General features: G+C 33.8%; 1 protein-coding gene across 1 annotated transcript; it reads right to left on the bottom strand.

Moving 5' to 3' along the window:
- Positions 1 to 190: 190 nt before the first annotated feature.
- Positions 191 to 13736, bottom strand: LOC120337643 (meteorin-like protein). The gene is made up of 6 exons (XM_039405502.2): positions 13576 to 13736; positions 13396 to 13446; positions 3163 to 3417; positions 2591 to 2796; positions 2335 to 2391; positions 191 to 1980 (listed from the first exon to the last, which is right to left on the bottom strand). Exons 1-6 carry the CDS (start codon positions 13662 to 13664, stop codon positions 1544 to 1546), a joined length of 1095 nt encoding a protein of 364 aa, XP_039261436.2. The 5' UTR covers positions 13665 to 13736; the 3' UTR covers positions 191 to 1543.
- Between the last annotated feature and the right edge of the window lie 3750 nt (positions 13737 to 17486).

Raw genomic sequence — 17486 nt, 5'->3', positions numbered from 1 at the left:
GCATCTGCTTGTTTTGAGATTTGTGATTGTGACTTTGAATTAGAGCATCAGAAGGTTGCTGGGAGATAAACAAGACTCGAAACACGGAAACCTATACCCACCAAGTCGGGGTGCCAATTTGCACTGCTGTTTATGGTAGGACATATCAATTTTACTAAAGCTCAGTTGACACCAATGAGAAAAACATAGGTATACATTTTTCATGTATTTGAAAAAAATGGAACATACAATAATAATAATAAAAACAATACAAAAATAGTAATAAAAAAACTTGCACAATTAGATATATTTTGGCTAAAAGATTGTTATTATCATCCTTGGCCCGTCTTTACGTCTCATCCGACATATGAAAAGGGCTGCGGAGTTGGGGAAAACTTACGCCCGACTTCGATTCCAAATTACGATTCATTCAAAAAACGGCTTCGGCTCCAACTCTGACTTCGACAAAAACTTTCAACGCCGGCCCCATTTTCAACTTCAGATGACAATAATTTTTGCTTAGACAAGCCATCTTTATTTGCCTATTGAGAATACTTAGTCAACTTAATGCTCGTTGAGTTTGTCTTAAATTTTAGGAAATGAAACCAATCCCGGAAAATTGAAATGCATATTCATGGAAATAAAAGTTTCAATTGAAACTTGAAGCACAGCTTACTAGTATTGGGTGCTATTTATTATTTATCCGTTGCCAAAAGTATATAATACTAAATGCACCATATACATGTAGGTTCAGAAATCCCTTTAATATTAAAAAGTGTGTTATTATACTAACAAAAACCATCCTCAACGTAATGTTGAAATTGAAATAAAAAAAATTTTATTTGACATTGTTTGTATTTTATTATTTTACACAGTGGTCCTCAAAAAAATTTAGAATGCGTAATCATGAAAACGTGAGACACCTGTTTTCCTCGCAAAACGATTATTGTTTAAAAATTGAATCGGGGATTCTGAAATTGCTTCACCAAAAATTCCTAAACATAAAAGCATTGCATGTTTGAAGAGACAAAATTTCGATAAACATAAAATATATTAAAAAAAAAACATTAATTAAAAAATGAATTCAAATAAACTTATCTTGTGAATTGTTAGATTTGAATTATCAACATTTCACAAAATATATAGAACTAAACAACTTTATATTACGGCATGTAATATGAAATATTTCGCCATTTATATGCAACAATTAATATTCGATAATCCTTCCAATGAACACACTCTGGCTGAAATAGCTCATCAACCACTATCATTGATATACTTTAATGGAAGATTTACTTACAGTGGCGCAATGGTTTGTTTTGGCCATATTTTCCATTAACGTTGATTTATCCACCGCTGCGTGGAGACAAGCGACGCATGGCTAAAGCTTCATGAACGCGGTACCTTTCACGTCATTGACAATAACACCGTTCCGTACGATTGCCTTTTGAATATACATCTATTCAGTAACAATTAGTTCCTTGCATACCTTCAACACATCAGACTTCAGAGAAACTGCGTGCTGGCTACCTCACTAACATATTTGACATCTTGTCTGATTGTGTTATGGGGAGGCAATCTTTAGTAAGTCGTCAAAGTTACAATTATTCGGATGGTGATGTTTCCTAGAAAATCGGTTGGCCTCAAAAAAGTCTTTAACAATAGACAGTAAATAATTGTAAGTTGGGAAGCACTCCACCCATCCACCTCCGAAGTTGTAGTTTCCCATTATAACATATTCTTTTACGGTATGATCGTGATCTTTTTGGGGTGGCCGGAACCCGCACTGAGCGGGGACGCGAAAAACACCATATAGCAAATCATCGAGTCCGTTAGTTTTACTGGTGATGCGAGAGATGTTCAATCCTGGTACCCGAAGAGGAGAGAGGAATGGCGACCAATCAGATGGTGTCTCTTTGATCACATGATTTGAAAGAAACTCGAGATTGGTCCAACGGTGGTTTTCTTCGTTTGATACCGAAACAACTTGTCCTCTTGCAACTGAAAATTAAGCAAGAAGCTGTAAAATAAAACTCGGAAATGCCATATTCATCATTTTGCGTATAAATTTTATTCGAAATCGAGCTAAATACGGAAGAAATGTTTAAGACATCTATCTAACATAGACGTAGGTTGTATTTCGACTATTTCTGCTACACCACTGAGTTTGTAATTTGTTAGATATTTCATTATAATACATTCGCAAGCTTTATGGGGACAGCATTATGCGCTGTATTTTGCTACAATGAATAAATACAAAAGTTGTTAGATTTTCTACTCAATGCATTGCTTCCGATAATTATGAGATGGTCTTTGAAAATTAACAATCAATCATTTGTACAAAGTGATACATACCAAAATCCGCAGAGCAATATAAATGAAGAAGTTCCTCGTTAGAGCATGGACGACAATCTGAACAAATAAAAGAGAAGTTTCATTTTACGCAAACGAAAATTTATAATTGGGTTGAAGAGAAGACCAAGGCCGCCCATACAAAACCTTAAAACACGCATTATCAGCAAATACTGAGAACTGAGCAAAACTCGTTTTATGAAGTAGTCTTGGAAAAATCCATACACCAAGTTTTATGGATGGGTGATTTTCATCTTACCTTGTATTTTCCCACTAAATAGCATTCTTCTTTCGTTGACCGTCCCTTTTCTGTGTTTCTTATGATTTGGTCGATCGTTGTGGTAGCTTATGGGGTAGAGCTCATATTTAAAAGATGCAACCTTCCGACTTATATCTGATCTTGTTGTTGTCGCCATAAGTAACATCTTCAATTTTCCATAAGTTGAATTGACACACGCGATCTCACTACAAACGAATATACCAAGCTCAAAAAAGACAATACCATTTGTATACCTAATTTGTTTCGTTTTTTGGTCATTGAAGGTAATCAGCAGTAGTAAGCAGTCGGCACATAAACTAACTATAAAAATATAAAGTGACCCGTTCTGTGTTTGGTTCAACAGTGTTGTCAGGTCAATTCAACAACAATTATTCTTTCCCAACAAATTCTAGTTCACACACACACGAAATTGAAAATATTTGTATCAGTTTAGCATCGAGAGTAATAAAAAAATGATTCGTGTCATGTGGATTGAGAAGAAATATTAGGCACACACCAATCAAAGTTGTGTTCAAAATTGCGCAAATAAAAATGCTTTTCACGATATTTACCGAATATCATGTTCTGTGTTTTCCGGTACTTTATTCTTATCTTCTGGGTCGCCATATATAACGTGAAGGCCAGTTGGTTGGCCAAATATGCTGTCTCCTGGAGGGGGTCTCTGTCCTTGATGTATCAAACTTGCACCACTGAAGTCAACGTTCGGAAGAAAACAAGCAGTGAAATCAGTTGTGCTATGTGGATACTGGAACTGTATATGTAGAGCAGTAGTGGGGTAGATCCATTCCAGATTCCCAGATTCGCAACTGTAAGTAACAGAAGTAACTATGTAACTGATTTACATCTTCGTATGAGTTAAATGTAACTGGTAAATCAAAATGGAGATCCAAACCAGTTTGTTCTCTTGCGGCAGGTCGGAAAACCAGATTAGAACGCTTTACTGGTATATTGCAAAATATAATAATCACAGCGTAGTATTCACATAATGACACGGCAAATACTCAGCACCAAGGAAGTATTTGTGCTTCAGTTTGTAACATTCATTTCACATATCCCCATCTAAGACGTAAGACAGCCGGTGTTCGCACGAGTCGCGTTACAAGTCTTGACATTTTATTTGACCCCTTTTAAGCAGCGAGTTCTCTTTTGCACGAGAAAAAGGATCGCACGATTAAAGAAATATTTCAACCATGCATGCAACTTGTAAATGACGCATAACTAGTTATACATGTGATATTTTAAAAGGCAAGTTACTTTATTTATTTAAGAAAGATGAGTAATTCGAAACACCACGCACAATGTCACGATTATTACCTCAAAAGTCAAATACAGCATTGCATATTTATGGCGTGAGATCCAAGGTGCTTCTGTATATAAGTTATCTAGCGTTCTAGCATTCCAAGCAACCACACGATATAATACATCAGAAATAATACAAATACACGATCAACTTTAAATAAAAGCGCTTCATATCTTGACATAGGTTATCATAAACCAAAATTTCGATTATGATCATAACACATGCCAGACACTACAGCAGAATTCTTGCTTTAACTCTGTTTGATGGCCCAGCGAAGTAAGGATTTTGTATTTAATAAACTGAAAAAAAATCCAAGTAAAAGGTAAGATGAAGTTTTCATATATATATTTGTATATGTTTGAAAAAGGGTTTTATTATTATAAATAGAAGTTGTACTATATTTGTTGAAAGTGGCAACCACGCAAAACCGCGATCCAGGAAACGTAAATAATGGTTTGTCGATGGGTTGTAACGAAATCAATGAAGCATAGATTATTTCTGCCACGAGGAAATTGGAACACAAATTAGGTACGTAGAAAGTTTTCGTGTTATATAAGATATCTAAAGGGTGATATCTGAAAATACAGAATAAAGACATATATCAAAATCATTTTATGTTAACAAAACTATAAGTATACAGTCCTTTTATAAATGGAATGTTATTTCATGTAAACGACACCGCAAACAATAAAAAAGATTGTTCAATCAAGGCATTGAGCGAAATTTAAAACACCGCTCGCCAGCTGCTGATAGAGAACACTGATATCCGGTTACATAAATAAAGGAAATTTGGTGTTTGAGACATTTCGTATATATTGAGCAAGAGAGTGTAAAGAGAACAACAAAATATATGGCTTCAAAAACTGGATTTCTGGTACTATCCTTATTAATTTTGTTTATCTTCCTAAGGTATTTAACGACATTGTTATTTTATAGACAAATTGAAAAGATGAATACTTGTTTGTATCCAGTTTTCACATTTTCAAATCGTCATTTTTTCATTACGTCGATCCATTTAAAGCTTTCCACATACTCCGATCAAAATCTATATTCTAAGGAGAATGAATTCGACTGTTCATGGTAAATAAATTTACTATCTTAAGCACGTGAAGACCGTCGTTAAAATAAAACCCTGGTGCGTAATCAAGTAGGATTTTGCTTACAAATGGCGCTTTTGATCGGCTCAAAACCCACTTTGAATCAGCATTTCGGGAAAAGTCACAACGGCGAAATTTTTAAATTTTATGATATATAATCAAGCCTAAACTACACAAAAAATCTAAACAATAGTGTTAATTTCGAGCTTGACTATCTATCGCGGGAGTATTTTCGTTTCATAATAATATACACCACAAAAGGTCTATCACTCCAATACTGTCGAGGGTGCTTGACTGGCGTGAATACCCTTATGATATCCCATCAAATCACTAAACTGTGAACTGAAATGCTTCAGCTTCACAAATATCAGCAAGTGAAATTTTCTTTTCGACTGTACTTTCTGATGCAAACAGACCGAAACATTAATACAGCTTAATCGTATTATATTTTACAGCAGGACTTCATCGAATGCTAAGATACCAAGAAAATTCTGCATCACACACTATGACAATTTGAATTCATATTTCTTGTTAGAAATAATCCATTTTAAGATCTAGAACAAATGCAATATTACTTGAAATTATTTTAAATCCTTTTAATGAATAATTAACTCAAAATGACAAGATAAATGAATGAATCATTATACGTTTCTCGTCGCTCAATGCAGTCGTTGATAATATCGCACATACTATTGATCAAGTATGATTTGCTTATAAAATGCATCACCAAAGCAATATTTTTTTATTGACAACACACTTTACAAAAAATAACCATTTCTGTGGAGGATTTGAATCGGGATAAGGCGATTCTATGTCAACAAACGGGCAGCTGGCAAGCGGGACGCACCGCGCACGACTCAGGTATACTATTACCCTCAGGTACAATTTAATATTGTGTTCCCTGCTGTTAAATTTCCAACAAAAATACGCTATCTATATACATGGTTTTATCGAGTTCTGTGAGGATATGGGACCACTATGCTATTTTCATTTAAAATTGGATTCGGTTTTGATTATAGTTGAATAACAAAATAGAGAAATTTAATTAAAATCGCAATACTCGAATTTGAAGTTTAGTGAAGCTAAAAGAATTTCGTTTGTAACCTCTTATCTCTTGAAATACTAAAAAAACGTTAAAAGAAAGCTTTACTGAAATAAGATGTAAACGATGTTCGTTTTTGTATCTATTTTCAAACGCTACTTTGGCGAGTATGCGCTTGATATTTCAGAACGTTTCTAAGTGGGACTGAGTTACTTGATACTATCTATGAATTAATTTAAAACCTGATTAGGTTGAAATTTTTATTATTGTATTATGCCAATGGATGATATTATACTACTCAGACACAATATTAGTAAAACCATTAAAAGTTGGACAATAGTAACAACGAACGTTATAATTTCCTGTGTGTTATTACGTGATCGTTGAAGCGTGGTGTTCACTAAGGTGTGTTTTCGTATAAATCTCATAACCCACAACGGAAAACCAGACGTCGAGGATTTCGCCAACAACCATAAATGGACTCCATTGTTATGCATTCTTTCCCCAATCAGTGTTCCCGTTGAAACAAAAAAAAAAGACCACACTTAATAATATTTCAAATTTTCATACCATTTATTTATAGGATACAGACTGATTCCAAAGTCATTGAACTATACCAAATTTTTGGAAGAAGGTTTTAGTCCAACGAACAACATTATGACTTTTAACTCTTGTACACCAATCGTCAATAGGACATTCAAAATATTATGTTTGGTGTTGTTCGATGAAATATTTAACACAAATGAGTTTTTTAAGTTTAAATTTTGGTCTAAAATGTATTCAAATAGTATTGTCTTATATACTTTGCAAAATACACGGGTTATGGCAAATTTAACAGTAGCAAAAAAAAATAATTATTTATGGTTTGGTCAATACAGTTCAAATTCCATGCGCAATATCATCATAAACCATTAAATTCGGAGTGTTTCTTTGAATATGCACAAACAATTATATGGCGTGACCTTAACCATTGTTGGCAAAGTAGTGAAGATATATATTTGACTGAAAAAAAAATCCAGCACAAGATGATTCATTGTTGATGTCGTGATACAATGTGAACACTGATATTTTACGCCTTCTTAACTTAAAAATCATCAGTCACAATTGAAAAGATTTTACAGACTTATTATCTCACCTATGTGCGAAAGTAAGAAAGCCATCAATTACCTTAAACCCCCGTTTTCAATTTGAACACAACACATAAATTTAAAGAAATAATAATGTTGAATAATGGGTTTTGTATGGGGTTCTGAATTTTTTTCATTTTTCTATTATCCTCGATTTATATCTTAGACTGTGGTAACTTAAGACATGGTCTGTAAATTAACCTTTATTATGAAAACTGTTTTATTAAAATGTTACTTTCGAATTTGAGAATTTTTCAAGCAGAAAATCGAACCATCAGCTACAAATAAGCGTGTTAGCAATAGAATACTTGCAAAACTTAACTCGCAAAACTTAGCAAGAGCCGGTTGAGGCGAGCGAAAGTGTAGAATATAAATTCCTAACAAACGAAATAAAATAGGGCATTCGCTTGCCAATAAAAACGTATAGCGTACGACGAAAAACATTGAAAGATCATGTGATTGGGTAAAAAGATGGGTACAGGTGTTGATATCTGAAGGCATGAAAACACTCGAGAGTTTCCGTCAGTTCACTATAAATGGCATATTTAAATACGATCTGTGGTTTTTACGACAAGTATATTTTCCACAGGTGTGGGGATTTTCTGCGCATGCCAACCAGTGAAATTTACAGGCAGATCACAGCCTTATGATATATCAGAATTCTTGAAAACAATGACGTGGACAAAGACATGAATCACAGTTACTGGTCACATAATATCCCACTATTGTCCACATATTCCTGTAGCGCAAAAAAATACAGGTTTAGAGATTATTGTAACAATGCCGATTGAACTAAAGGTGTAATGATGAAGTATAAGGATAAACCCGTATTAATCCTTCTTTGTGAAATTCTATAAATGATTTTTTTTTTGACAAATAGAAAGAAAGTATTGGTATAATAGACAAAGAATTATTAACTAGTTTTTAATATTAAAAAATTAAATGTTTGTTATATTATTCGATTATTTCAAAATTAAACAATATATGTATCTGTAAAATTAAAATAAATAAAATTAAAATGAATTTTGTTCTAATGATATTGCAAACTTATTTTTGGAAGATGTTTTATATTAATTAAAAACTACTTTTCGAAAAAACTATAGAAAATAAAATCACTAATCGTGTACGGGCGCATAATCAACGATTCAAGTTTGCCACAATCTCCTCTACTAGACATCGAGGAAGTCGGGCGGGGTTTCACAACACCGACGGTTGGTTACACCCGACCTGTAATCTGACCCCTTTTTAGCCAGTGGAACAACGGCGTGCAAAACCTATTACCCCATTGAACTATACATGTAATTACAGCACTTTACGCAGCCTTGGATGGCTTTATTTCCTCAAAGTAAATATGCATTGCAACTCTCGCTAAACGTGCGCTAAATTTTACATCTTATTGTTCAACAGTGGTTCGTTGTGTTTCAAGAACTTGGAAGCAAAAAACAAATGTGAAAAGTGTAAGATAATTGAAAGGTGCTTTGCAGCGAGTACAGCGTTAAACAAGATATATAAATTTAATAATTTATGCAAAATATGAGAGGATGAGAAAAAGTTGTAAATTATAGCTCTTCATACTATAATCTTCTGCATTATAAAAAAAATTGCTCAAAATCTGTAACGTATGAGATAATATGCTTTTGGTGCTTTACTACCATCAATTAGGGCTTAGTTTGAATATTCATATCGACCTATGTTGTTGGTAACTACAGCATCAACTCCAAGTTTAAATAATGCTGTAATATAAATTCTAGGATTCAACGTTGTATGGTCCTTTTATGACCATCTTCGTTATACAACAAAAAAGTTAGCTTAGCTTGAAAGCTAGCAATACAAGTTATATATAATACAAGTTTTTACTAACTATGCGAACTTTAGTATTAAAGGGAGGAACTTTAAAATTTGTATGAAGTTTGAAAGTTTAAAAGAAAATTTTCCCACAACTCCTTTATAACTTTCTGGGAAACTTCACTGGGTGTTCAAACTAATTTGTGGGAATATCAGAATGCAAAAAATATGCTATCTCGAAACAAATTATGGCTGCCACAATGCGGTGTCAAGCTAATATTAGGCACACGAATATAAAAGTAATCTATCATGTTTTGAAATATAGACAGTGACATACTATATTGCTTCGTTTATATTCAATAAAAATACCAGGTTCGAAACCATTCTAATGAACATTGAAAAATACGTCAATACACAACTTTTGAAATATGTGTCAATTTACTAAGATAGTTCTGATATGACACGTAACAGAACAGAACCTCAAACTCGCTTTTCAAGTCCGACATCGAAATTTTGGTCAATGTCAAATTCCGGTAAACAGATTCGGCATTCGCGTATGTCAAGAATATTTAGTATAGACGTAATATTAATTATATTTAGTGAATTTCTTATCGTATTTAATTATTATCTTCAAAATTGGGAGGAAAATAATTTTTAATTATATCGAGGATGCGGTTTAAGGCAATTATACTTCACGATCTCAATAATTCATCTGAAGAATTTACATTGTTACATTTTTGTTTTCCACGTTTTCATAATTGTACCGATGTATTCTATTAAAAATATACACCTGTGTATTTAAATAGAGCAAGTATTTGACAATAAATACTCAGATATATACAACTAGCCATGGATATATACATTGAAAGTGTATAATCAATTTGTTAAATATTTTCTTTCATCCTAAAGTCTCGTGCTGAATTAACGAATTAGAAGTATTGGGGCACAAAAATCGATAAAAAATAAGACCAGCATCTTTGTCCGCTTTTTTAACATCATTTTAAAATTGGTTGGGTTGTTTTCCCAATGTCCCGTCGCATTCAGAACAAAATAGTTATTTCAAACGACATCTACTAATGCTAAGGGTACAAACAAAATGAAATGACGACTTAGAGTAGGTCGGTTTGCACTACCTCGTAGTACTTGATACTCACAGTGGGCGAAACAAATATATTGAACTCATTCACTTCACGGTCTATATATTCTAGTTGTGTTTTACACGATCCAATGAGTTTTCCGGATAACCAGTATGAGTCATAATTTTATAAGTGGTCATGATTGAACAAACTCGAATATTGGCTGGACTGGCGATTGGTGTCAGATTAGAAGTGAAATATAACATGGTTAGGACTGAGACAACTACATCTGTTAACGAGTACTGCCATTCGTCAAACAATCTCAGTTAGCCATACGTGTACGCGATTTTCACGGCATCCTATATTGTAAATAGATTTTCTTCCGGTTAGGCGACAATTCGAGAAACTCTAAGTCAAGATACGTCTGTATTGAATGATGCGATACACCATAATCAATATGAAGTAAACAAATGAAAGTATATTAGTATTTTATATACGATAACTAAGCATTTCGCAGTACTTTTTGTGAGACAATTATTTGTGGGTGTGAAGAAAATACGCTGGCGAACAAAGTTTTAACATATTTCATGACTAATTTCGATTAGATGTGCACAATATACACGAATACAGCACTCATATAGAACACGAGTCATAAGACTCCTTGAGTTACTAAGAGGAATGGTAGTGGTAATTCGACATGAATCAGATTCTCCTACAAAACGAGGCCTGGTACTGATTTATCATTTTGGAATTATTAAAGTTAGCATTTTAGATGTATTCTTTGGGCATTATAAAAAAAATGAGCAAATGTGTAAATAAATGCGCTAAATGAAAAACTTGTTGTTTATTTATTACCATGTGAAAGCCAGAAGAAATTTATCATTACGTGTTGTACAGAATGTTTACTATCATTTACAATCTGCCGATAAAAGATCATAACGAATTTGCCCTGGGCTATGATGTTCGACGTTTTTATTTCCAATTCACAATAAGGTCCATTTTTACAATAATTCCATTTTATTGATTATATACAATCGAACGAGCATAAATCAACAGTGAGTCGCATCATTCAGGAATGTTTCATTCGTGGGCAATCCATGATAAAGGCTTTGATATTCCAGTGAATTAGAGGGCAATTATACGAAAATTCTACCACGTTACGCGATAAACACATAATAAGTTTTTCATTTCCGATAGTTCTTGAAGTATCATTTTAAATGGATTTTAGCAATTAAATTGTCCCAATTATTGCTAAGTTGAATGTTTTCAACGAAGAAATGATCTAGGGATTATATATGATCTAATACAATCTCTACATCTAAGATGATTTTTCACCGTACTTTAAAAATATTAATCCTCTATTTGCTTTCAGCGGTAATACTGTTCTATGTGTGAACATAATATTATCAAAAATCGACCATTTTAAACTATGGTAACACGTTTCAGTGATTCCATCATGTGATTATGGCTGTTTATGAAAAACAGCATTTGTATTTTAATATAGTTTTATCATTATTTACAGGTATATTGGCATGGAGGCGACATTAAGAAGTTTAAATGAATAGCTTTTGGAGCTATGCCGTACAAATGCTAGAGTCTGTGTGGTATATAACAGCGGGACATATGTGTCTTGGGCATTATAAAATTCATATATACGGCCTCGAGTGTTTACATTTGAGTCTTTGAGTGGTTAATACCAAGAATTAAAGCAATTCGTGATGGACATTAGTTGATGAAAATTTTCTTGCTTCCAAATTTTTAAAAAGATTCGAAAAACGAACCGCTTTTCGACTCCTACCAGGATAAACAATTTTAAAATTCGTCATATATCGTTATATTGACGGGACATTAACAAAACATTTCGTATGACTACAACGGCTATTCAAAACTCTCTGAAGATATCCTTCCCTAATATATGCACAAGATATCTGCAGATATTGAATTCCCTTAATGAGAAACGCAGACAAAGTAGGCAATATCAGGTAAGGAGACCACGATGTATATTTCAATCATATCATACTGGTGGCATCATTGCACAATTTGCAATTTTCAGCGACGTCTATTTGGAAGTCTCACTAAATGCTATAACCTACTTTCGAATGAGCAGCTAATACCCACGCGAGCTACACGAGTAACCGAAAAGTAAACCAAATTTGTTTGTTTAAGTGTAAGAAGTCAAACAGAAACATACAGCCCAGTAAATAATATCTAGGTAGACAAAAACCGCTTATATTCCTTCCATTAAGATGGCTGCTACATGGATAAACGCTATAGCGCGCTAGCTACATTGAAAGCAATCTGGTCTAATGAGTTGAGATTTGCCGCTGAAAAAGCACAAAAGATAGCCAAAACTTACTTTGCTGAAGCACTGAATTGTTTTAAAATCCAAATAAATTTTTCAGACCGAAAATCCACAAAACTACTTTGTTACAATACAAAATAGAAATGAAGATGAAGTCGACTACCCTTCTTCCTAATTTGATAACCATCGACAAATTAATTAAGCGTTTATTTGTTCGATAATTTTATATCATTCTAACCTAGTTTCCCACGATTTTGGCACAGATCAGTATAAAATATCGAATAACCGTTATATATCGATTTTGGTACCAAAGGAATTGACCAGAGCTAACTTATCCCCGTGGAAAATTTACTGGTATCGACCACAAGTCTCTTATGGGAATATTGAATAGGTATATTTCCGATGAAAAGACGTGAAAATGTTGACGCCCAAATTAACACCACATCAAACATGAATTGTTGTAGGATAAAAGCTTTGAATTTCTTCCTACTCATATTTAGGGCATGGTCAGGCCTGATTCAGAAGCAATTTATATAGGGATGTACTACATATCCAAAAGACAAAACATCAAATCATTTTTTCTATTCCCATGCGTTGTTAGACCTATTAGCGCGGAAATGACCCGCAACAGCAAATTGGCAAATTCCGTTACATATTGGCGGCTTAGTTAGCCTATTTTCACACGCTTTTACATATACACACTAAAAATATGGCATAGTGAGAATAACAATGAACATGATCTAATGAAGTATTTCATATTCGAATAAGATATAACTGTTGCTAAACTATTTCGAAACACAGTATGTAAGTTATATAAAAATATTTTTTTATTGTCCGTTAACAGGAAAAATTTTATAGCAAAAATTACTACGAGAATATATAGACAACATAAAATTCACGAGCATCATTCGTATGTACTTCTCGATAAATGTATATTAATCTTCATTGGTTTGGTCACGGCCATGTTAAACAGACAAATTTTTTAAATAACCTTTAACAATCGTTGAAAATGCTCAAATTAGTGCAAAAATTGAAATCTAGGAAACGATACTTACTTTAACTGCACTTCTTCAACTTCCCTTGAGGCTTTACTATGAATAAGTCCGCTGAAATATGCAAAAATACAATGTCAGAATGTGAAACGACTTTAATTAAAGCAATGAGACGTTCAGATCACACGGAAGAAAACGTGTACGCGTTTTAAAATTAGGACTTGTATAAAAACTGTATCTCACCTCTTTTTCCAGTCACAAGAATTAGAAACTTGTCTCCCTGCAACTGTATTTAGTAACAACAGAAACAAAGTAGCTTGAATATAATCCATGGTTAGACTCCAATTATTTTCACAATAATCTTTGTAATTGTATTATGCATAGGTTATATACTTAAAAATTGAATTAAATTATTTTAAAGAAAAAGTAAGTTTTAGGGTTATCTCGTATTTCTTATATTACAAATATTACTTGTAAAATTACTGAATACAGGAATACGCAGAGAGATCCAATATTCGCAAGATGCGCCCTTGTTTGCCGGTACGTACTACATTTGATGAATTCAGTGATAATACTAGAACCTAATTAACATAAACAAAAACACTGCTTCGTCGTACATGTTTTATGAAGCAATAAGTACAAACTGACTTCACTTTTCCTTATACTGTTATACCTAATACTGTAATATTAACCAGATTATCACAAGACTATAACTTCATCGATATTGATTCACACTTACGCGCCGACGCAAATGAAATAGATGATTCAGATAAAGTAAGTAGTAAATTTCTTGACAAATTTTCATTATGATCCCGTATCAAAAAATCTCAGCACTGCCATTTTGGCCAACATGTCCATTCTATTACCATTAGAATGCTATCCTTCGATTCACGAAAAAGGACAATAACTCGGAAATCTATTGTTTCGAACGTCGTACCTCTCATCGAAAACAAAACACGGCAAGCTATACAACACCGATACCTATTATTCGCTCGTAATATACTACAAACGGGCATTGTTTGGTGCTGATCACAGAAATTTACCCGCTGAGATAACTTAGGTTCAGTAGTGATTTCGCATTTGATTCATGCGAGATTTTTGTTGGGACCTCTGAGCTTTTGAAGACAACAACTCCATTCTACGCCACCTGAGCGTTCTCGGACACCTTCCACGAACGTGTCGCCGTCTGCGGTCGTTCACAAAGAAATGGAACGCTCCGTCGCGCAGCCCTTTTCTCTCGCACTCAATAAATCATGTCAAGCGTGTAACAGATTTAGGGCTCAGGCGCTATGATCTCAAGTAAAATACTAATGCTATTATAATAACACCTTACATTCTATCAATACATTCCATCTTCGCTGTCTTGATCTATACGATTGGAAAATCTATTCACAAATTCCTGGAAATTGAAAACTCATTTCTGACGTATATGTTGAACATGTTTTTATTTTTAATTTCAAAAACTGTATTTGTTTGTAGAACAGGTACCTGCTGCTGATTACTCCCTTTCCATTCTATTATATATGAATAAATGAATAGAAACCTTTGCGGAACTGTGTGTGTGTATGTGTATAAAGGAACTACATAAGTATAGGTGTGTATGTGACACTCAAAATATGTTTCTCTATTCATATAAAAAAGACTCTTTTTCTCTCTCCAGATTGAAGCATCACTAACTTGCTAAGAGCTACCGGAAAATGCCCAAATTATGGTTGTACCATACACGCCAACAAATCGTATTCTATTAAAAATGTCAAATACTAAGACAATACTTAAAAATAGTGTAAGCACACATGAACATAAAAAAGGATCATTTAACGATATTTAACTCGACTGTTTAGTATAAAAATAGGATTTAATAAAAAAATATCACGACTTATTGCTCTGTCGTTCTTAAACGCAAATTTCAGCTGAAAACATTTCACAGATCACAACACAAACTCTAATTGTCACTACCTATCCATCGCTATGCTAATAAATTTTGATATTGAGCTTCAAGTAAATTTCAATTCAGTCTTCTTAAAAGGTTAATTTATTTTTATAATATATAATACTTCTATACTTATATATAGACAAGTTATCTTAAGAAAACATCAAAGTTTCTTCATTTTTTCAATTAATTTTAAGACGTCGTAACATCGCTTCGACTAATTACCTCACAATATATACTAGTAATAAATTATTACAAGAGTAATTGGCGGCAAAACATCACTCAATTATCGAAAATGCAACTTGCACTGTGTTGTTTTTCTTCTCTCTTCATCCAGGAACTACTTATCATAGCCTCCGGATACGGCACTAATCTCTCGATCCGGCAGTGCGAATTATCACACAATTATATCGCTCTTCCGATCGGGGAGTTAATCCATATGAAACTAATTTGCATTACTCCAGCTAAGTTTTTTCATCTCCTTCACTTGTCCGAACATGAGTTGTAGATAAAACAAGACCAATGTGGCTGTTGTATATGCATGGGTGATCAAGATTATAAACAAAAAACTTATAAACAAAAGAAGTCGCAGAGTTTTGCAACATTTTTATGTCATTATAATGAGAGATCTGTGTTTTGACACGTGTGTTGGATTATCAGCATGGAGGAAGCACCAACTTAGATTTTGAAGTATTTCTCAATAGGCGCATATGTGAATGGATGTAAGTGGCACAATACGGTTCTGAATTTCTGAAATTTAGGACGATATTTTATACCGGGGATGTGCAATCTGTGGCCCGCGGGTCAGATGCGACCTACAAGGATGAATTGTGCGGCCCGCGAAACGAGTTTTTAATATATTTTTATCTGATAAGCGCGAGTTCCTACTCCTTTGAGCTGCAAAGCCTTTACCGGAGTCCAATTTATAATCTTTGCCTGTGACGTTACAATGCCCTAACAACTAACTAGCTCAGCGTTTCCCAAATTTTTTGGGCCACGGAACACTTAAGCTTTTCATCCCGCCACGCGGAACACCAAAATATGGAAGGGTAAAAGTGATAAAGAGGTGTAATGCAGCAGTTCCCAAAGGGTGCATGCGCTGCGAAAACTAACAGGACTCCATATTTCACTCCAAATTTTAATATTTTTTTGCCACTGGTACCGATTTGAATCGATGGAACTCGATTTGTAATTTTCATTTGGAAGATCATTTAACAGATTTCTGTGTACGTAGCATAACGTGTTATACATTTGAGATTGTTTTCTTGTTTTATTTATTTTTTATTTTTGTTTTACTCACCACAATATATGACAGAATAAATCAGGGGTCTCCAACTCGAAATATGTCGCGGGCCACTTTTTGAAATTTATTGACGACGCGGGCCGCAAACTAACAAATTTGATACAAAATTGTTATACAAAAATTAACTGAGTAAATCTGAATATATTTGTTGAAATTACCCTTAATCTTACACCAAGCGAGACATGAAACATATTCATTCACTTGTGTTGGATATTTGGCACCGTTTTGTAGCGGTGAGACTCGATGTTTGGAAGCCTTCAACATACACTCTTTAATAAAGCTTCCCTCAACGAAAGGACGCGACGATTTCGCAATCATCTTACTTGTGGGGTTATGGCAAAGCTTGCTTCCTTCGAATCTTCACAAGTTTTGTTTGTGTCTGAGAAAAAATTTTCTGTTTCATCAGTGAAAATTTTATTTGCGATACCTTTTCGGGACAAATTGTTTCAGTATAAACATGGTATTTTCCCCTGTGTAATGATCCACAACTTTATAATGATCTAGTTTTGCGTTAACTGCACATATGATTCATAATTAAATAATGATTCACAACTGCACACTTCCATGATCTGACCGAAATTTCGTTTATTTCGTCATAATGAAAACGCGAAATGAGATGGTTGAATATACAATTTGATTATTACAATAGAATAACATATGAACGTGGTAAAGTGGAATAACGAGGGGGGGGGGGGGGATTTTTGTTTTACTTTTGAAAGTTTGTTGTACCGGACTCTTGATGTTAAATAACACGATAGAACTCATAGTTGACATCATGCTATTTTAGTTTTAGTTAAAATCTCAAACACGACGCGGGCCGCAAAAAAATGCTTTGTGGGCCGCGAGTTGGAGACCCCTGGAATAAATGGTACAGAGTAACACAGACTGTAAAGCGTATTGTATTGGTAATAAATTCAAAAT

This window comes from Styela clava, chromosome 10 (assembly GCF_964204865.1).
Source record: "Styela clava chromosome 10, kaStyClav1.hap1.2, whole genome shotgun sequence".
NCBI lineage: Eukaryota > Metazoa > Chordata > Ascidiacea > Stolidobranchia > Styelidae > Styela > Styela clava.
The sequence above is the reverse complement of the archived record's forward strand: the minus strand, read 5'-3'. Positions and strand labels throughout refer to the sequence as shown.

Bases quoted from the DNA above. Each gene is read 5' to 3' on its own strand.
- LOC120337643 (XM_039405502.2), bottom strand. From the start codon at position 13,664: ATGGATTATATTCAAGCTACTTTGTTTCTGTTGTTACTAAATACAGTT. The intron at 2,392-2,590 runs GTAAGATGAAAA...TTATTTGTTCAG, and splicing joins ATTTAGTGGGAAAATACAAG to ATTGTCGTCCATGCTCTAAC. The intron at 1,981-2,334 runs GTATGTATCACT...CTTAATTTTCAG, and splicing joins ATATTGCTCTGCGGATTTTG to TTGCAAGAGGACAAGTTGTT.